The sequence below is a fragment of the Elgaria multicarinata genome, chromosome 23 (genome assembly GCF_023053635.1).
Source record: "Elgaria multicarinata webbii isolate HBS135686 ecotype San Diego chromosome 23, rElgMul1.1.pri, whole genome shotgun sequence".
NCBI classification, from domain to species: Eukaryota; Metazoa; Chordata; class Lepidosauria; order Squamata; family Anguidae; genus Elgaria; species Elgaria multicarinata.
The window spans coordinates 10,089,962-10,111,555 of record NC_086193.1 but is presented as its reverse complement, the minus strand read 5'-3'; the positions used below and the strand labels follow the sequence as shown (position 1 = coordinate 10,111,555).

General features: G+C 45.2%; 2 protein-coding genes across 2 annotated transcripts in view; both read left to right on the top strand.

Moving 5' to 3' along the window:
- The window catches only part of MAU2 (MAU2 sister chromatid cohesion factor), a 29,270-nt gene extending 22,889 nt beyond the window's left edge, over positions 1-6,381 (top strand). The window contains exons 18-19 of the mRNA XM_063147339.1: positions 2,126-2,253; positions 3,503-6,381. Coding sequence (XP_063003409.1) covers positions 2,126-2,253; positions 3,503-3,577 — 203 coding nt within the window. The 3' untranslated portion in view covers positions 3,578-6,381. The remainder of the gene's footprint in view (positions 1-2,125; positions 2,254-3,502) is intronic.
- Positions 6,382-10,624: 4,243 nt separating this feature from the next.
- GATAD2A (GATA zinc finger domain containing 2A) overlaps positions 10,625-21,594 on the top strand; it is an 83,596-nt gene continuing 72,626 nt past the window's right edge. Inside the window, exon 1 of the mRNA XM_063147117.1 lies at positions 10,625-10,646. The gene's annotated coding sequence lies outside the window, so the exon portion shown is untranslated. The remainder of the gene's footprint in view (positions 10,647-21,594) is intronic.

Below are 21,594 nucleotides of genomic sequence, written 5' to 3'. Positions count from 1 at the left end.
TTCGCTTGGCATGCAGAAGGTGTCTGGTTCAGTCCCTGTCACCTCCGGTTAAAAGGTGACAGAAAACCACTCCCTCCTTGAGATCCCGGCCAGAATGGGCAGGACTGGGGCAGAAGGACAAATATCCTAACCTGGTCTAGAGCTGCTCCCTCTGTGCCGAGGCCGAGCATTGTCACGCTCCCATTGGCTCATTCCTTCTAGGGTCTCCAGTGCCTTCCAGGGGTCTTCCTGCCCTGCAATATACCGTATTTCTTCGATTCTAAGATGCCATTGATTCTAAGACGCACCCCATTTTTAGAGATGTTTATTTGGGGAAAAAGGGCATTTTAGAATCAAAGAAATACTTCCCTCACCACCCAACCAACTTCCTCCCCCCCCCCCCCCGCACTTTCTTCTAATGGTTGTGTCCTTTTCTTTTTTCCCTCTGTGAGGGAAGAAACCGCCGTTTGCGCAGGAAGAAGGGGGGGCGTTGAAACAAAGAGTAAAAAATATTTTCGAGCGGGGAGAGAGAGGAGAAGACGCAATTAAAAAGCTAAAACGCTTAACTCTCCAGTCCCGCTCTTTACTTGTCTGTGCACCAGGGGACGACGACACGCGAGTAAGTCCCATGGAAATCGATGGGACTTACGAATAAATTTGACTAACAAAAAACCAGGCGCTTACTCTCCCAGCTCCTCCTCGCTCGCATGGCTCGAGGCTGCTGCAGGAACTTCCTCTTTTCCTCTTACCGTATTGCTTCGATTCTAAGACGCCATCGATTCTAAGACACTCCATTTTTAGAGCTGTTTATTTAGGGGGGAAAATGTGTCTTCGAATCGAAGAAATACGGTATACTGCTATGTTTGTTTCATTACAAGGCAGGCTTAGAGGGCAGGCCTGGCTCCTTCCTTTGTCCTGCCGCTTCTGTTTTAATCCCACCTTGGCGACTGAAACGGTTTTCTCTCCTTGGTGTCTGGATCATGGCACCCCGCTCTTGCTGCCTGAAATAGGACTCCTACCGCCGCCGTGCGATCCTCCCTGCCTCAGCCCGGAGAGCCCCACCGCCTTTCCTTTGCCGCTGCGCCGGGGCTCTCACGGGATCTTGGGGGGTATGGCCAAGATACCATCTGTCAGGGATGCTTTAGGGTGGATTCCTGCATTGAGCAGGGGGTTGGACTCGATGGCCTTGTAGGCCCCTTCCAACTCTGCTATTCTATGATTCTATGATTCTAAGATCTCCCGAGAGCCCTGCAGAAACAGGGCCAGGGGGCTGCTCCAGGCAGTCCCGTCGGCCACTTTCTTGGCACTGGGAGAAAATGGCTGGCTGGGGCTCTCTAGACCACTCCCTAGAAGTGGGGACGAGCTCTCATGGCTGAGGCTGGGCTGGTAGAAGTGTTGAGGGGGACGATGTCACCATTCCCCACTCTTCAGTTCTGCCGTCTCATGCAGGCGCTTCACCTTGCTTCATGGGTGGGCCAACCTTGGACAGTAGCAGTTTGTAGGAGCTGTTTAGTACCCCTACATACACACACACTCCTGCATCAGCCTTTGCTTCCTGCTTCAAAGGGCAGTTGTTGAACAGCTTTGAGTGACGTGGAGACACCACCTAGGGAGCTGCCTTCATCACAACAGTCCTGTGAGGTTGGCTTACACTGACTGCCCAGTGAGCTTCATGGAGGACCAGGGATTTGAAGCTGCATTCTCTCCATTGCTAGTACAGTATTGTTCGTTCTTGACTGGCAGTGTCTAGGGAAATTCTTACCATAGGGCAAAGGTTCCTCGCTCCTGTGCCGAGTTCCTGGTCTGAGTAGGAAGGCCACAAAACCAGATCCCGCATAGGAACTTTTTCGTCCTTCCAATGCTTGATCTCGTTCTTCCACTCTTACGTTTTAGAAGGTCGGACGTCCAATTGTCAGGCATCGTAACTGTAGGCTTCAAACACGGAAATTCATATTAGACTCCTAGATCTGGTCTAGAATGGAGCCATTTACTGTAATTCATTTTTTAATTGCTCTTTCTGATGTCGATTTCGTACCGTCCATGCACAAGGGCCCTTTGCAAATTATGAAAGGGTGCGTCTCTGCCCTCAGAGAGTTACAACCTGATCTAATCTCTTCCTCCCTCCTCTTCCCCTCTGCAAAAAAAGACCTGAACAAAGCGTGTGGGAACGCCATTGACGCTCATGAAGCCGCGCAAATGCACCAGAACTTCTCTCAGCAGTTGCTCCAGGACCACATTGAGGCCTGTAGCCTCCCAGAGCACAACCTTATCACGGTATGGTGGCATTCGTGTTCAAAGTCCTGGGTGCCTCCTTTGGTCTCCTTTTCCTGTAACATGTCTGTACTGTTTAGTACAGTGTGTGCATGTGTGTGTCAGTAGTTCCTGGGGTAAAAGGGTACGCTTGGAAGGTAGCCAAAGTGATGAGCATCACTAAAGTTACGTATGTTCAAAACTTCATGTTGGTTAGGGTATGTATGGTTTATGAAGAGGTGTGTGTGAGTGAGGAGAACATATCAAATGAGTGTTCTCATTTGGGTGGATTCCTGCATTGAGCAGGGGGTTGGACTCGATGGCCTTGTAGGCCCCTTCCAACTCTGCTATTCTATGATTCTGTGCGTCCTCTTATTGCGAAGATTGTTTTAATGGCTTGCAGTATAATCCGAAGTATGTTTAGCTTGGAAAAAAGGAGGGTAAGGGGAGAAATGATACAGGTGTACATTGTTATTACTTCATTACGTTTATGAAGCTCTCTGGGTGGTTTACATAGATTAAAACACTGAATTATATCTGGTGTGGAGAAGGTGGGGAGGGAGACATTTTTCTCCCTCTCCCATAATACTAGAACTCGCTGGGGTCATCCCATGAAGCTGATGGGTGGGAGATTCAGGACAGATCAGAGGAAGGACTTCTTCACACAACGCAGAATTAAACTGTGGAACTCATTACCACAAGATGTAGTCATGGCCACCAATTTGGATGGCTTTAAAAGGGGGGTTGGATAACTTTCTGGAGGAGAAGGCTATCCATGGCTACTAGCTCTGATGGCTCTGTGCGAACTCTAGTATCTGAGGCAGTCTGGCTATGTACACCAGTGGCTGTGGAACATGGGCAGGAGGGTGCTGTAGCACCTGTGTCCTGCTTTGTGGGTTTTTCCTGGTTGACGGCTGGTTGGCCACTGTGTAAACAGAGTGCTGGACTAGATGGACCCTCGGTCTGATCCAGCATGGCCTTCCTTATGTTCTTAATATTGATTTAACATTAATAGAATATAATAATATATTTATTTGTTACCCGCCTCTCCCTCTGGATTGAGGCAGGGTACAACACAAATAAAGACACCATAAAATACATACAACTAATTCAAATGTTTAAAACCAGTGCATCGTTAAAAGCAGCACAGTGTTAAAAAAGGCACCTTAAAATTCAACTGGGTAGGCCTGCCGGAAAAGATCAGATCTTTACCAGATAAATCACTATCCACCAACGATGCGTATGAATCTGCTTTTATTTTTCTGACCTGCAGTGGACGGACGGGCCCCCACCTGTACAGTTCCAGGCGCAGAACGGACCCACCACCAGCCTGGCCAGCCTGCTGTGAAAGCGTGTGGCACGTGCACTTCGCTCAGAAGGACGCCGGAAACTCTTTTCTTACGCCGAACTCTTTTTATCGAAAGGACGGGGCTTGCAGGTTCCTCCCCTGGCCTCGCGCGAGTTGCATGGGGGGCACATTTCACAGACCCCGCAGGGCAGCACAGCCGTACTTGGCTCCTCCGTAAGGCTTCTGTCCGTGTGCGCGTCGCCGGGGTTGCAGGGGCGCGTGTGCGCAGACACGCGCGGTGTTGTGAGAGACGGCTGTCGCGTGTCCCCCTTCCTGTTTCTCAGAATTAGGTTTGACGTTATTCAAACGGACAGATGCTCCTTCAACTTAGCTGAATCTTGGTGATTTTTTAAAGATGGAAAGATGATTGATAAAAGCAGAGTGGGATGGGGAGACTGAAGACCCGATTTACCACCTCGGCCCACTAAAACTGTCCCTGAAAATGCCACCCCTTCCTTGCATTTTAACCGGTGCTCTATTGTCACTTGTATACCTGGAGCTGCTTGATTTGTCTTTAATGGCATCTGCTCAGAGTTGGTGCATTAGCCGCTGGCCAGCCCAGACTGCGTCCTCTCACAAAGATTTGCCGCCTCCTTTGGCCCAGCGGATGGCGCAAAGAATGGAAAGCGTATTTTTTTAAAAAAGAAAGTGCTTGCTTGCTTCTTTTGTGGCGGAACAAGTTTCTAGTCCTTAAAGGCTGCCAAGAGATGCTGGAAAGTATGTGAGCAGTGCCTTCCGAGATCCAAACAAGCGTTCCAGGCGTCGGGGTCAGGACTTCACTCTCTTTCCCCCCACTCCCCCGCCCCGACTAGCAAAATGTAACAAATTATGCAAAATAGATTAGTATGCAAAACAAGCCATTATGCAAATACGTTAGGTTTGCGTAACTTATTCCCGTTGCAGAACCCAACTTTTCCTGGTGCGGAATTCATTCGCCGCTTTCGTTTCCGGGGCCAGGACGCCGCCTGCTTTTAGCGTGGGCCATCCTGTCACCCGATGAGCGATTTCCTCTTAATCATAGTTGTTTTTATTGAGAAAACTTAACCGTCCCAGAATTACGGCCGGCCGCATCAAATCATGCTCTTCCCTGAGGTGGTTTTATTCTCCTGCCCCTCTCGAAACCTTCCGCAATGTCGCAGATGTCCTGCTAAGCTTCTGGAGGGAGTTGATGATGTATTTAAAAAACCCGGTCCCGTTAGAAAGTTGCTTGGAGTGTGAAGAACCGGGTGAGGCCAGAACCCTTCGCTTACCACATTTGGTATTGCTGAATTTGGGTTGCCCCTTCCTTCCTTGGGAATAGATGGCCCCTACTTAGTGCTGATTCACAAAAGACGGGGGTACCGCCCTCCGAGAAGCCCCCCCCCCCCAAAATGTTTGCTGGCTCGTTTAGACTCTTTATCTTCCCTTTCGGGAAGAGATGAAACACATGAGTAACTTTGGTTTCCTGTCCTGTCCTGAGCCGCCTGGGATCCATCTTGTCCTTGAGTTCTCATGGGGGTGTGTGTGTGAGGAAGAGATGTGCCAGTGCGGTGGGACGCCCCGACCCATTCTACACACCCCTTAGAATTGAAGCGTGCATAATGCAAAGGTGGACGTCTCCTGTATGCTTAGGCAGAAGGAGTGGGTGTCATTCTCCGGATCAACCTTCCCCAAACTCTGGCGTCCTCCAGATGCGTGGGTCGACAGGCCTGTTGACTGGGGATGATGGGAATGGTAGTCCAATGCACCTGGAAGCCGCTAGGCTGGGGAAAGGCCATTCCACAGAGCAAGTGCTTCGGGGATTCTCCTCAAACCCCCTAAGACCCTCCCTCCAAGGCACTGTTTGGCATCTTCGATAAAAGCGAGCGCCACCTCTGGAGCTCAAGATTGGCACCCCTGTTTCAAAAACGACACCCACCTGCCCACGCTGAATTAAAAAGTGACGTGAGGGACTAATGTACATTTGTTAAAAAATGTACGGCGAGAGATATGTACGGGTTACATAAAAAAAAAACAGAAACCGAAAGGCTTGGATCAGAGATGGGGAAGCATTTATCCGGGCCCGGGGCCTGGATTGGTTGCTGGGGTGGGGTGGGTGCACCCCAAACTGGCCAGGGCCACCCCACTGCCGTCATGGGATTGCCCCATGTGATTGCCCCGACCCCATTCCCTGATTATGTTTCACTCATCTTCTTTCCCCTTAAAAAGCCTCCACGGGTGCCTTCGGAGGCTGTCTCGAAGTCTAAATGCAAAAGGGGAGACCGTTCAGCGACGCCCCCTCTCCCAAAAATGCCCCCCCCCTTTGTAATTAGGGTTTTTAAGAGCCTCCTTGTTGCCAGTGGAGGTTTTTTATAAGCCTCATTTGCAGCAGGGGACGGAGGAAATCCCTCATCACCGATCTCTGTTGAGAGATGAGGGCAGGGGCCGGAAGGGTCACCGTCTCTGGCTTAAACGTACCCCGTCTCCTCTGCCCCCACCCCCCACAATTCCAAATCGTATACCTCAACAGCCCTCTGTTGCAACCTCCCCAGGAACCCTCATTTTGGGCAGGTGAGGTGGGGGTAGGTGAGCGTGTGATTTTGCACTTGGAAAAATGCAGAGCCTGCTGGCACGTCCGACCGTTCTTGCTGAACCACGTGTGTGATTCTCCTCCTCCTCCTCTCTATGAAACAGTCCTTCTGATGTACCTTTTAAAAGAAGCGTGCTTTAGGACATTTGTACAGGTCTGTGTGTGTGTGTGTGTGTGTGTGTGTGTTTTAACCTTTTCGAAAACTGTTTAATCTTTCCTAGCAATGATGTGCACACATAAAGAAGATGTACAGGCAGAGTGCGTTTTATTATGTCTTCATTTCGGCAACGGAAGCAGCTTCCGCTCTGTGTCAGGGTGCTCTAAGAACCTTCAGTTTCATTTGTCATGGATTGTATGCCTTTTCAGTCTTTTTTTTTTTAACATTTATTTAGAATATCTCCAGCCTGCCTCACTGCTATAAATAATGCTCAGGGGGAGATACTAAAAAAGCAGAATTAACGTTAAAACTAAAAAGAAAACCCGATAAGGAAATCAATAGAATTGAACTGTACCCAGCCACTGAACCAGTAAGAAAAACCACCTTGCCATGGAGGGCAATTCTGCGGCCCCCTGAGTCTGGTGGGAGGCACATAGGAGAGTTCAGATTCCTGGATCCAAGGTCGGAGCCAGCGCTCCAACCTCGGAGCCCAAGCTCCCTGGCCCCTTCCCCTTGCAACTTGGGGGTGTTCTCGGGGGGGGGGAGGACTAGCTTATAAGGAATCCTCCAGCCTCCTTTTCCCCTCCATGATGCCTCAACGTAGATACTCCTTCTAGTGAAAATGCAGACTGGCGGAGCGCAGAAGCGAAAAACTGCACAGGAAGGCTCGTCCGTCTCCCAAATTCAGAGGCTGAAGGGCGTCTAAGACAGGACGCACCCCTGATTCATTGATTTATTTACTGCTTTTCTATACCGCCCAATAGCTGAAGCTCTCCGGGCAGTTCGCAAAACCCTGAAAGCCCAATGCTTAAATAAGAACATGTTCTCTTGACTCTTTGGCAGGGAGTTCCGGAGCCTGCCAGGAGCAGCCACTGAGAAGGCCCTTTTCCTCCATCGACCTCTCATTGTGCTTCAGGGTGGCAGAACAGCTGGAATGGATTGGTAGGGAGTTATGGGCTTCCCCCTCCCCTTTTTTTTAAGTCATAATGTACCAAAATGCTATAGGGATATGCAATTGTAGGTGTTTTTTGTTTTTTTGGGGAGAGTGGAAAGCAGACTGCTGCAGATATGTACTAAAATTTGTACAACAAGAGCAGCCTGCAGTTAAAATCCCACGCCCCACCAAGTGACATTGGTATTTTGGTTTTTTATTGTGTCCTTTCAGCCTAGCCACAACCAAGGTATATAGGAGATATCCAGAGATGTCTGATTCAGGTCTCATTGATGTCAATGGTAAAAAAAAAAAGGCCCATCGTAGCAGACAACCTTACAGGGCTGTTGTGAAAAGGGGGAGATATGGGTGGAGCAATTGGGCGAATTCCAAGGAGCGTTTAAAAAAAATGTTCACTCCAGAATCTGGATTTGCCGGCCCTCTCCCAAGTCAAGCTGGTCTCCTTTTCAGAATGGGTTGGACTACAACTCCCAGCATCCCCAGGCTGGGGATGCTGGGAGTTGTAGTTCAACCCATTCTGAAAAGGGGGAGGGCTGCTTTTATACCGATGTCCCCAGTTTGGCGGGAAAATGCGCCCTTTATACCCTTTGGAATGTTATAAGCCTTGCCTCTTCTGTGTGCCCATTGGCCCGTCGCTCTTAACGCTTCTCATTGGCCTACTCGCTCTGTCCATCGAACAAAGCTGCTGTACTAGAGGTCCTCCTATAACAGCCGCGTGTTGAATGGAGGGGGGGATTCTGTAAGGCTAGGGTTTACGTTGTTGTGGTAACGGGCCTCTATTTTGATTGGACCGGCTTCACTGAGCTGACGGGAGCGCCAACCAATCCATTCTTCAGCGTGGAAAGGAAGCGAGCGTCTTCCGTTGATCTTAGAGTTAAGGAGAGAGAAAAATACTTGCACGCAGCCATCACTTCTGGTTCTCATTTGTAAGACCTTCCGTAATACCTAAAGGATACCGGACATATAGGGCAGTCTAAAGCTGTTAACGCCGTTATTGGCAAAGAGGCGTAGGAAGGTGTCGCTCGAGCATTTGAGATAATCTAGAATCACAGAATAGTAGAGTTGGAAGGGGCCTACAAGGCCATCGAGTCCAACCCCCTGCTCAATGCAGGAATCCACCCTAAACCATCCCTGACAGATGGTTGTCCAGCTGCCTCTTGAAGGCCTCTAATGTGGGAGAGCCCACCACCTCCCTAGGTAACTGATTCCATTGTCGTATTGCTCTAACAGTCAGGAAGTTTTTCCTGATGTCCAGACGGAATCTCCAGCTACAGTGGAGAACCAGTTCTGTATAACAGCGAAATTGCTACAGAGTGTATGATTCTAAACTTTTCCTATCTCTATATTATCTATGTAACCATAATAAGTGGGGTGCAAAGGAACATACTGCAGATGGAGAGGGTCATTCTACCTTTTCCCCTGTATAAATCACAGTATAATACCACAGTTTCGAAATTCTGCAGTAATAAAAGCTCCCATAACTCAGGCATTAGTGGAGACATTTGTTTTTTTTACCCGAAGTTGAGACAATGTATAGCTCTAGAGTTACTTACCTAACCATCGACCACGATACCCTTCTGGGCTGCCTTGCTGGGATGGTACTTGGAGGCACTGTTTTACAGTGGCTCCATTCTTTCCTAGATGGGTGGACCCAGAAGGTGGTACTGGGGCACTCCTGTTCGACTCCTAGGGCTGTGGAGTCCCTCAGGGCTCTGTTTTGTCCCCCATGCTATTTAACATATACATGAAACCGTTGGGAGAGGTTATCTGGAGTGATGACACCCAACTCTACTACTCCTTTCCACCCAATTCCAAGGAAGAGGTTTCTGTGCGAAACCGGTGTTTGTTGGCAGTAATGGATTGGATGAGGGCGAACAAATTGAAGCTTAATCCAGATAAGACAGAGGTGCTCCTGGTCAGTCAAAAGGCAGATCAGGGAATAGGGATGCAGCTTGTGCTGGATGGGGTTACACTCCCCCCAAAGACACAGGTCCGCAGCTTGGGTGTACTTCTGGATTCAGCCCTGAGCCTGGATGCCCAGGTTTTGGCGGTGGCCAGGAGTGCATTTGCACAGTTAAAGCTAGTGCGCCAGCTGCGCCCGTTCCTAGAGATGTCGGACCTGGCCACGGTGACACATGCCTTAGTTACATCCCGATTGGATTACTGTAACACGCTCTACGTGGGGCTGCCTTTGAAGAGTGTTCGGAAAGTCCAGCTGGTTCAAAGAGCTGCAGCCAGATTGTTGATCGGGGCTGGACAACTCCCCTGTTAAAACCGCTCCACTGGCTTCCAGTCGGTTTCCGGGCACAATTCAAAGTGCTGGTTATGACCTATAAAGCCCTACGTGGCTCGGGTCCAGGTTATCTGAAAGACCGTATTCTCCCTTCTGAGCCTGCCCATGCTTTGAGATCTTCTGGAGAAGCCCTTCTTTCAGTCCCACCATCTTCACAGGTGCGCCTGGTGGGAACACGGGAGAGGGCCTTCTCGGTGGTTGCTCCGGTGCTCTGGAACTCTCTTCCCGGGGAAGCTCGGCTGGCTCCCTCCTTGATGGGCTTTTGGAAGCAGGCTAAAACTTGTTTGTTTCAGCAGGCCTTTGGAGAATAATCTGGCCCTCCATCTATGTTAATGACTTCTCTAATTTTGTTGTGTATTTTAAACGTGGTTTTTGTTTTTGTTTTTAAATGTATGTTTTAAACTTTGTAAGGCCGCCTTGAGGCCCAGTATTGGGCAAAAGGCGGGATGATGATGATGATGATGATGATGATGATAATAATAATAATAATAATAATAATAATAATAATAATAATAATAGCATCAGGGGTGGGAGAGAAAAGGGGGCGTGGAAGGAGAGGCGGGAAGATAAAGCAGAGAAGAGGCGTGGCCTACGAGGGACGTCGAACCTTTCATCTCCTGCTTCGTCCTTTGGCCTGGCGCAAAAAACTTTTGATTGGTGGCTTCGCCTCATCCATCAAACAAAACGGACGAATCAGGGGTGAAGCCGGAGGAAGGGGCGCGGCTTTGAGGGTGGAGACGGGAGTTTTTGTTTTTTTTAATGGAGTGGGCGAGGCCTAAACGGGGACGACTTCGGGTGGGCACAGAGAAGGGGCGTGGCTCCCAACTGAGGAGAAAAAAAGAAGGCGGGGCCTGGTGTGGGGGAGGGGAGGGAAGAGATGGGACGCTTCTGAGGGGAAGGCGGAAAAGGGGCGTCCGCCCGCCTTCCCCCCCGCGCGTGCGCACTCCGCTTCTGCCCTGTCCTCCCCTCCCCCACCCTCCTCCTCCTCCTGTCAGTGGCCACCTGAGGGAGCCTCTTTCCCCTCCCCCACCCAGGCCCGGCCCTCCCTGTGAGGAGGAGGAGGAGGAGGAGGAGGAGGAAGGCGACGCGGCGGAGGCGGCTCTGAGGGGGGAAGCTGAGGTAGAGCGCGGCTGTCATGAGGGGAATTTCCTCCCCCTCCCCCCTGTGATTTTTAGGGGGGGAGAGGAGAGTGGGGGGTGCGGGGAGGACTTATTCAACAACCCCCCCCGTCCTGTCAGGCGTGGGGGGAGGGGATTTCGTGTCACGTGGGAGGAAAGGGAGGGGCTGCATGACGTCAGGACCTGGGGATTTCTGGGGGAGGGCAATTTGGAGCTGGGAGGAGCAGCAGAGGCACCAAATTAATAATAATAATAATAATAATAATAATAATAATAATAATAAATAAATAAATAATAATAATAATAATAATAATCCCAGCCCAAATAGTTGGTGACTGGCATTATTAGTTCTTGCCCAGGATACAAATAAATAATAATTTGTATTATTTACAAATAAATAATAATGATAATAATTATTAATAGCTATTTTATTTATTTATTTATTACATTTTTATGCCGCCCAATAATAATAATAATCATCATCATCATCATCCCAGCCGAAATAGTTGGTGACTGGCATTTTTAGTTCTTGCCCAGGATACAAATAAATAATAATGATATTTATTTATTTATTACATTTTTATACTGCCCAATAGCCGAAGCCCTCTGGGCGGTTCACAAAAATTAAAGCCATAATAAAACAACCAACAGTAACTTCTGCTATTATTATCTAGTGTTATTAAGTTCTTAACTAGTATTACTGTTGGCAACTGGCATTATTTATTTATTTATTTATTTAAAATATTTATATCCCGCCCTATATCACTAAGATCTCAGGGTGGCGTACCGATAAAAACATACAGTATAAAACAATAAATATACACAGTTAAAAACAAATTATTAACTAAAAACATTATTAGTTATGAAGACCTGATAATTGTTATTAATAACTATTAGTAACTAGTACTATTAGTTATATTACCTAGCACTATTGGTTCTGAAGAACTAGCATTTGTTATAATTGATTAGCATTTTAATTTATTAAAAACTAATATTTGCTATTAATAATTATAATAATAAATTTATTTCTTACCCGGCTCTCCATTTTGATCGAGGTGGGGAACAACAGTAAATATAAAATACATAAAACTGAATTAAAACATAATATACATTGTTAAAAACATCCTAAAAACATCTTAAAATTAATTCTTATTAGTAAATAGTGTTGCTTATTAAGAGCTAGCATTTTAGTTATTAGGAACTAATATTTGTTAAGAACTAATATTATTTGTTTTTAGTAATAATCAGTATTATTAGTTATCACTACCTTGCAGTATTAGTTCTTAAGAACTGGCATTATTAGTTATGGGTAATGAGCTTTCATTAGTAATTAGCATTAATAGTTATTAAGCACAAATATTAAGAACTGTTAGTAACTGTTAGTAATGTTAGTTAACATTAGTTATTAAGAATTAGTATTTTTAACTAGCATTAGTCATTGTTATCAGTAAGTAGCATTATTCATTGTCATTTATTGCAATGGGTATTCAGGCCTCCGCCATGGCTTTTGGGGTGTATTATATGATTGTAATGATGGGTGATAATAACTAACAATATCAAAACTACTTAGCGCCATAGGAGTTACCTTGGGTGTGGGTGTGCTTTTATAAAGTTGAAATAACATTTCTTGGGATATTATCAATGACAGCTACAATAGAAATACTTCACTTTTATTATTACTAGTTGCCTTGGCTTTTAAAAAGTTGACGTAACATGTATCTTTTATCAGCAACAACAACACTTAAGCATTTGTTGCTAATGCTAGTTGCTTTTGGAACTTCATTTCTTAACGTTGAGAGCAATTTTGTAGGATTTGCCAAATACTATTAACATTTGCGCAGAGAAAACGGCTGTCAACTGCCCTGAGCCGGTGGGATAGAGCAAATAAATAAACAAACAACAATATTAATACATTGTAAAGATTAGTGGCCTTGAGGCTTATTTTACAGTACAATCTTATGCCTGTCTCCTGAGAGGTAAACCTCATTGAGTTCAATGGGACATACTCCCAGGTAAGTAAGTATAGGATTACAGCTTTAAAGTTTAATGGTGGAAATAAACTTATTACTTAAGGGCGCAATCCTATGCATGTTTCGACAGAAAAAAAAGTACTGGGAGTTATAGGACTTTTTTCCTGCTGAAATGTGCATAGGATTGCAACCTAAATAAACTTATTTTAGTATAATATAGTGCTGTAGAATGTTCATATCATGAGGGGGAGTTTGAGGAGTTATGGGCTTATGGAGGGCTACTAGTCATTATGGTTATCTTTTATTTCTAGAGTCAGAGGCTGTATGCTGGGGAATATGTGTAGGAGGGTGCAGTTGTACTAATGGGCTTCCCATAATCTGCTGATCTAGACCTAATCAGGGCCACCATGTCGTGTGAACCCCACCACCATGGGTTATTTGAGGGTTAAACAACCCTCGCATAAACTTTCAGTTTGTAGTAGGGTTATGCGAGGGTTATTTAACCCTCAAATAACCCGCAGTGGCTGTGTTCGCTCAACACAGCAACCCCCCAAACACGAGTTGCAAAATCAAAATTGGGGGGTTAAACAACTCCCAGTGAGCCTGGCATGTCGTATGAAGTGGGCCAATATGTTCTTAGTTGACTAAAACCCGTGATTAAAATTTATTTCATTGGCTTGTAAACCTAGTTATTATAATTATTATAGATCTAATTGTTCCCAGTACTCATTTCCTGTATTTGCCAAACTGGGTCCCAAACCTCTCCCTTCATCACATGACTTCCTTCTTCACATGACTTCTCCCAACACACCTAACTCTTCTTTCATTTTATTGTCAATACTAACCGTCTAGAGGGCTTGTTCAATTTGAAAGATAGGGGAGAATAAATTTTTGTTTGTTTGTTTAGCTCTTTAGAGTTCACATGTCATGAAGGAGTAGTTTGATGACAGGAGGGTTGGGTCCTATTTTGGAGATGGAGTATGCAAATTTGGAGGTGGGTGGTTTTAGTAATAATAATGGCGTAGGCGGACATTTGAGCAGTCGAATAATGACCATGTATTTTTTAATGCATTCACTTCATCAGTTGGTTTGATGCTTATGCGAATTGCAGGAAAAAATAGTTTAATTGCTGTTGTGAAACAATGAAATAGTACCTATTTAAAAATTGCAGTTTATTATAACTTTTTAACAATCTTAAACAAAGTTTCTATAAATGTGGACCGTTTACAGAACTATTCTTCTCTTTGACTGGGTTTGGACAACACGATAAGCAACAGTAGATTAAATAGTTAACGGTGGGTCAAATAGCCAACAGTTAGTTATTGTGTCATCCGTCGGGACTTTTTCACATTGAGTCAAAGGCAAATGAATACAGACCAGGACCAGGACTTTAAGGCTTATGTGCATGTAAAGCCATTGCCAACCAACAGAACATCATCATGTAATAATCTTAAAAGGCAGCGCTCACCCACTGGAAAATCTCCCCCATGCTGTCTAGGAGGTGGAAAATGTGGTTTGTTTCAAACGCCTTCTGAAATCATACTTGTTCACCTAGGCTTTCTCTAGCTTAGAATTAATTGCAGTCAATCATATGCTGGTCCATCTTACTATTCCTTGTATTGCTTCGCATTGTTCTTGTAGTGTGGAATTGTTTTTAATAGTCTACTGAAAATGTGGTTTTTAATATTGGTTTGTGAACCGTGTGGAGATGTTATTATATGAAGCGGTACACAAGTATTATAAATAATTCAATCCAGTAGCCATCACAAAGCCGTGTCGATAAACACGTGTCCCGATTAACACACATATTGGGTCATCACTTGGTTTTGGGTCTTGAGGAGGCATTTTCCGAGCTTGGCAAGAATGATGCGCAGCTATTTTCATAGGTGATGATAGAAAGCTGAAGTGATGGGCAAAGCTCATAGAGAGGAAAGGTAGGAGTCTGAAGAGAAACCAGTGTGTGTACTGGCTTTGGCATGGCGTTTTGATGACAAGGCAAGCGAAAGAGAGACCCAGCAGAAAGAGGTCATCTAGCGTGATGCAAGTGCTTTTGAATTTACTGGAACGGGATGTTCCTGTTTGCACAGGGTGTGGTAGAAGAAGATGTACTTTTGTAAGAAAAGATTAGCTTTCATTTTCTGGTAACATTCTTGTCGTCTACCGAGAAACACCATGGAGGGTGGTGTTGGTGAACCAGAGGGAGATGCTGGTAATGGAGTGCTCTCACGGAGCTGGTAATGGAGCGTTGTCCCACAGAGGAGGGCCAGGATCTCTTCTCGATCGTCCCAGAGTGCAGGACACAGAATAACAGGAAGTCAGATCCTGTCTGGACATCAGGAAAAACTTCCTGAGTGTTAGAGCAGTACGACAATGGAACCAGTGACCTGGGGAGGTTGTGGGCTCTCCCACACTAGAGGCAGCTGGACAACCATCTGTCAGGGATGGTTGGATTCCTGCATTGAGCAGAGGGTTGGACTGGATGGCCTTACAGGCCCCTTCCAACTCTACTATTCTATGATTCTACTATTCTGTGATTCTACCCCTTTGATTTCCTGGGGGATGTGCCACGTTAAGAACTTAAGAAGAGCCCCACTGGATCAGACCCAGGGTCCATCTATTCCAGCACTCTGTTCACACGTGGGCCAACCAGCTGTCGACGGGAGACCCACACCCAGGACATGGGTGCAACAGCACCCTCCCACCCGTGTTCCCCAGCAACGAGTGTATACAGGCTTACTGCCTCGTATACTGGACTAGCAGCCATTGAGAGCCTTCTCCTCCATCCAATTTATGCTTACGGCACAAGCACTGAAGTAGGGGAAGGGAAAATGTTAGGGGGTGCGCATGAAGGGCAGTGAATCAAGGTGTGTGTGTGTGCGGATGAGATATGCATGCCTGGGCCAAGAGGCACACTGCAAAACCCGTGAGATGGAAATACTGAGGCAGTGATGGCTCTACAGGGCAGAAAAAGTTAGGGCTACGCTAGGAAATTATGCATAACCTGATGTGGGAAATAATAATAATAATAATAATAATAATAATAATAATAATAATAATGGCTAGAGGGATGCGTTGACTGAACAAATGCCTTTGCTCTTGAAGACTGAAATGTGTTTTCTCTACCGTGAATGGCTGAACTACCCACTGCACCACGCTGCCTATGAACCAGAACTGTAAATCCCTGTGCCTGTCCATGGAAGGTTCAACCTACTCCACCCCATCCCCCATTGATTTCTGTTCCTGAAATAGCTGGGGATGTGAGACATTTCTTTCCTCTTGACTACAACGTTAGGGATGTTAAGTCCTCAGGTGATGGCAACTGCCCTACTTTTTAGGTCACTCAGCCTGCCCCCCCCCCCCCCGAGCATTTTCCACATGCCATTCTTCCCCTCTCCCAAACGTCTGTGCTTTGTGAGGAAGACTTTTCATGCTTTGTGCATGAAATCCAGTGCGCCCTCCTACACACACACACACACACACACACCAGTCCCCCTACAACGTAGCTTTGGAGTCAGGGTTGGCAATTTTCTCATAGGGTTGGGGTTGAATAACCAAGGCTGTGTTATGTTTTCCTGACTTTTCAGATCTCCAATTCAGCAGCTGAAAAGGTATGTGTTAGGTGTACAGGGAGTCGTTCAAATCAATTTGCAAGCATTTATTAGTCTGTCCACCCATGCTAGGTAGACATGCAGAGAACCAGACTTTCATGAAATGGGACTGGATAGAAGAGAGAGATTCCTCTCCCCCCCACCTTTCCCCATAATACTGAAACTTGGACCTGTCCAGTGAAACTGATCGGAGACAGATTCAGGTCAAACAAAAGGAAAGACTTCTTCATGATATAAACATAGTTAACTTATCGAATTCATTGACAAAGGTGTGATGAGTCACTGACTCAGATGAGACAACACGTTTCTCAACAGTAAAACTCCGCGGTGGAGTTTTTATACCACTGTAGAGAAATGTGTTGTCTGGCGGGGAAACTCCACGCAACGATGAAGTTATTTTGGAAAATGCTCCACGCTGAGCAGAGGAGAGTTCCTGCACTACCTGGATCCACAGATTGTAAAGTTTTCTCATGCCACCAGAGTAGTGATTTCTCCTGCCATCGGTTTTAATGGAAGGGAAAGTTTTTTTAAAAAAAATGGAGAAAAAACTGTCCCCATAACTGCCCTGCCTGGTACAAATCCACAAGGCTTACAAAGTGGCTGTTCTGCCATGGATTCTTCTCCTTGCCATATATGCAATTGTTCAGACTGTCACTCCTCGTCATTGACGTGTGCAGACATTTTAAAGGAAAGTTTACCTTTTTGTTGTTGAAGACAGAGAGAGCTGAAACTTTAAAAGGATGCTGGCACAAGGAGAAAGCATTTTTTTTCTTTATTATACTTATTTGTGTGTAAAATTTGTATTCTGCCTTTCTGCCAAATGGATTCCCTTTGGATCGCCATATAATGCCCCTGCTCACGTGCAGCTGCTGAATCTAGCTTTAGGAGTATTGCCTTTGGTTCTTGTGTGCCACAGTCTGTTTGTTTATTTATTTATTTATTACATTTATATCCCGCCCCATAGCCGAAGCTCTCTGGGCGGTTTACAAAAGTTAAAAACAGTAAACATTAAAAAAAGTATACAAAATTTAAAACCATCAAAAACATAAAAACAACAGTATAAAAACAAAGGTATTTATTTATTTATTACATTTTTATACCGCCCAACAGCCGAAGCTCTCTGGGTGGTTCACAAAAATTAAAACCATTAAGAACATAATAAAACATCCAACAATCTAAAAACCCAAATACAAAATACAATATAAAGAGGTATGCATTTTAAACAAAAGTTCTGGGGTCCGTTAAAAAACAAACTTAGCGTTGTTAAATGCCGTTAAATGCCTGGGAAAAGAGAAAAGTCTTGACCTGGCACCTGAAAGATAACAGTGTTGGCACCTGGCGAGCCTCATCAGGGAGATCATTCCACAGTCGGGGGGGCCACCACCGAAAAGGCCCTCTCCCTAGTTGCCACCCTCCGAGCTTCCCTCAGAGTAGGCACTTGGAGGAGGACCTTAGATGTTGAGTGCAGTGTACGGGTAGGTTCATGTCAGGAGAGAGGCATTCCATCAGGTATTGTGGTCCCAAGCCATGTAGGGCTTTATAGGTTAAAACAAGCACCTTGAATCTGGATTTAGCAAAGTAACTTGTCCTTTAAAAAGAAATCTTAAGACATTCTTCCATGTGAAGTGGGTGAAATTGAGGTGAGAAATCCGTTTCCTTTGAGTTCATGTATCATTCCCTTGTTTTGCATGAGTTTAAAAGGACAGAAGTTTTCAATCTGTTTGCAGAAAATATTCCTTGCCTTCTTTCGCTTGCCATGGGCTCATTACGCGTCTTTTTCAGGCTGTGTTTCTAAAATACAAGATTTAGGATTGTTACCTAGCTGCGCTCTATATTTGAGAATAGATTTAGTTCCAAAGTATGCCCCTTTTTCCTATCTATTTCTCCTATTGTTCTACTTTTTCCATATAATTCACAAGTGGATAAACACACATCAGTCTAGAAGCTAACCTCTCAACTCCTTGAAATATTTTCTTGCCAGAAAAGGAGGGGGTGTTGAGAGTTACAAAATACATCTTTCCTGTTTATGTTGGGAGGAGATGAGTGTCTGACATTGAGAAGGGCAGGTTAAGTGTAGAAATAGCTTCTGTCTCAAACTTGTACCTGCCTTTTTATTTTAACTGGAAAGGATCATATGAGAAAATTCTCGTCCTGAAGAATTTCAGCCGCCTCAAACGGCAGCCTTCTCCCGCAAGGAGTGTTTTATGTACTTACTATTTTATAAGTGCAATCTTAACTTTGGTTACGATCCTCTGGTGCTTCGGTTTTGGTTTGACAGTTGCGTTACGGCGTTGGGTTTGTAATGGAATTGTTCCTTGTAGATTAAGTTTTAGAAAGTAATTAAATATTTCTTTGGATCTACTGGGGAAGGTGAGGAGCACGTTTTAAGGCTTATTGAAAATTTCTCTGCCATCTGCATACACAGCAGTTTAGAGCAACGTGGGCAGCAACAACGAAAAAGAGGTCCCTGCCCCAAGAGTCATACATGCTAAAAGTTAACAGAAGAGGGAAATTGAAGGCAAAGGGAACACTTGGGAGGTAGCCAGACGGACGTGCATCACTAAAGTTACATATGTTCAAAACTTCATTTTGGTTAGGGAATATCTGGTTAATGAAAAGGTGTGTGAGGAGAATATATCAAATGACTCCTATTGTGAAGATTGTTTTAATGGCTTGCAGTATAACCCTAAGTGTGTTTAGCTTGGAAAAGAAGAGGGTAAGGGGAGACCTATTAGAGGTGTACAGAGTTATGCCTGGTGTGGAGAATGTGAATAGGGAGACCATTTTCTCCCTCTCCCATAATACTAGAACCTAGCAGCGGGATCATCCCATGAAGCTGATGGGTGGGAGATTCAGGACAGATCAAAGAAAAGACTTCTTCACACAGTGCATAGCTTAACTATGGAACTCACTCCCACAAGATGTGCTGATGGCCACCAGTTTGGACGTCTTCACACAGCACAGAGTTAAACTGTGGAACTCACTACCACCAGATGTAGTGATGGCCACCAATTTGGATGGCTTTAAAAAGGGGTTGGGTCAATTCCTGCAGGAGGAGGCTATCAAGGGATACTAGCCATGATGTCTATGTGCTACCTCCAGTATCCGAGGCAGTAAGCCTGCATGTACCAGTTGCTGGGGAACATGGGTGGGAGGGTGCTGCTGGTCCCATCAACCATTGCTGCAAAAAACCACCAATCCTGGTCGCTCTCCTAGAGTGGCACTCACTCCTTTCGCTGCTCTTGCCAGGGAACTCTGTAGCCAGTGGGAAAAGTCCACTCAACAGAACGGAAGACTCCACGGAGCCCGCCACACAACGGTCGTGCAGGAACTCTCCTTTGCACAGCGTGGATATTCTGCGTGGAGCATTCTCCAAAAATAAGACTCCACCCTTGCATCTTTCCCACCAGACTACACATTTCTCAAGGGTGGTGTAAAAACTCCACCGTGGAGTTCTAAAACCACCGTTGAGAAACGTGTTGTCTGAACTGAGCCAATCTGTGTCCCAAAAGAACTTGTGAGGCAGGTTAACAGTAGGTTTTTAAAATACCCCTGGATGCTTGTGGCAGAGTAAGAATCCCTTCCAACAGACCAGCTTAGGAAGAGCAGATCCACCCCCAACCCCCATCTCTCCTATGCCCCATCTGAATATTAATAAAAATGGCTAACAGCAATAAAAAAATACCTTGTGGACTAGTGACTTATTTGCAAGGCTTTATTAGTTCCATTTTACAGGTGGAAATGAGGCTGAAAATTTACTGATTTGCCCCTAAAGGCATCAACTGTGAAGGCTTTTTGGTGTGTGCGAAGGGAGGGGTTGATTGAGCCAGGACTCTGACCTATACCTCCCTAGTTTCTATGGATCGTGCTGTGAACTTCCACCCCTATGCAGAATTAATTCAGCAAGCTGCTTCCGTTCAACTCTTGTCCAGCAGCTCAGAAAAAACCAATTGCATTGTTTTTAACTGCAGGTGTAGCGATGTAGCTTTGCGGCCAAGAGGTCTTCACCCCCTGCAACCCTTCCTCACTCTCCTTCACCCTCTCATATCTACAGACGAATTTTTTTGGCTTTGGTTGGATCATCTTGTCATTCAAAGCGCAGCTTTTTTGCTGCCTCAGCACCCCTTTGAACAGGTTATGCTAAGCAGTTTTGCCTAAGAGTGGAGCAAGCACCTTTACCTTTTATTGCGAAGGGTGCTAATTCCCCGTGAAGAAATAATAGACAGCCATTAAATGGTTGGATATATATTTTTCCAGTTTTTATTTAAAGTATTTTCACCCCACTCCTCAGGTCCATAGGCTCCCAGAGCAGATTACAAATAGAGATGTAAAATTTCCGGAAATTTTGAAGACATAACATTTTCTCTTCCCGTTTTTTTCTGGGGGGGGCGGGGAATTGAAATTTTTGGGGAAATTGGGGGGGGAATTGCAGTATTAACACTTTTTACAGATTGAAAGTCACTTTAAGGACATAAAATGTAATTACGTACAGGTTGGTTTGGCATATGAAAAGTACAGTGTATCGAAACAGTGATTACAAATTGAATTTACTTTTTAAAATTTTTGCTTTTCTTTTGATCACAAATGGAGCCACAAGCTCCTGAACTGTAAGGGACACCTGAATTGTAAGGAACCTCTTTGGTTTTGCCAGTTTATGAAGAGCAGGCAAAAAAACCAAAAAAAACCCCACAAATTTAAAAAACGAGAAGAAACCATCAACTTTAGTATCAAAGAAAATTATTTATGTCTTAAACATTTTATTCATCATGCTAAAATAAAACATTCCATAATCCATTTTTTCTTCATTTTGTTCAATTTTTCAGAGGAAAACAAAAAAGGCTTTGGGGGAAAACAGGTGTTCCCCCCCTGAATTTTGGGGTCGTTCCCCCCCCCCCCCCGGTCCTTCACAGCTCTACTTACAATCAATTAAACAAGATGATCCCTGCCCACAGGCATACAGTCTAGGTCCTAGATTCTACAAAGGTTCATCAAGTCCAACCCCCTGCATTGAGCAGGGGGTTGGACTCGATGGCCTTGTAGGCCCCTTCCAACTCTGCTATTCTATGATTCTATGAACACACAAGGAAGCACAAATGGTGATGGCAGATGAAAAAAAAGGTCTTTTCCTCTCTCATATCTCAGTATGGCCTGCTAGTGGTGGCAGCTGAAGGAGGAGGCACTTCCATACACCAGTGATTTCCACGCAGTGCCTTCAAAAATTGTGTGGGTTGTGTTTTATTGTAATGATGTATTATTGTAATTGATGCGCTGATAGACATGCTTGTCTTTGTATTGCGGTTCTTGTGTTGTGAGCTGCTTTGAGCACGTTGGGTGGGGAAAGTGGCACACAAATTAACGTGGTAGTGCTGAT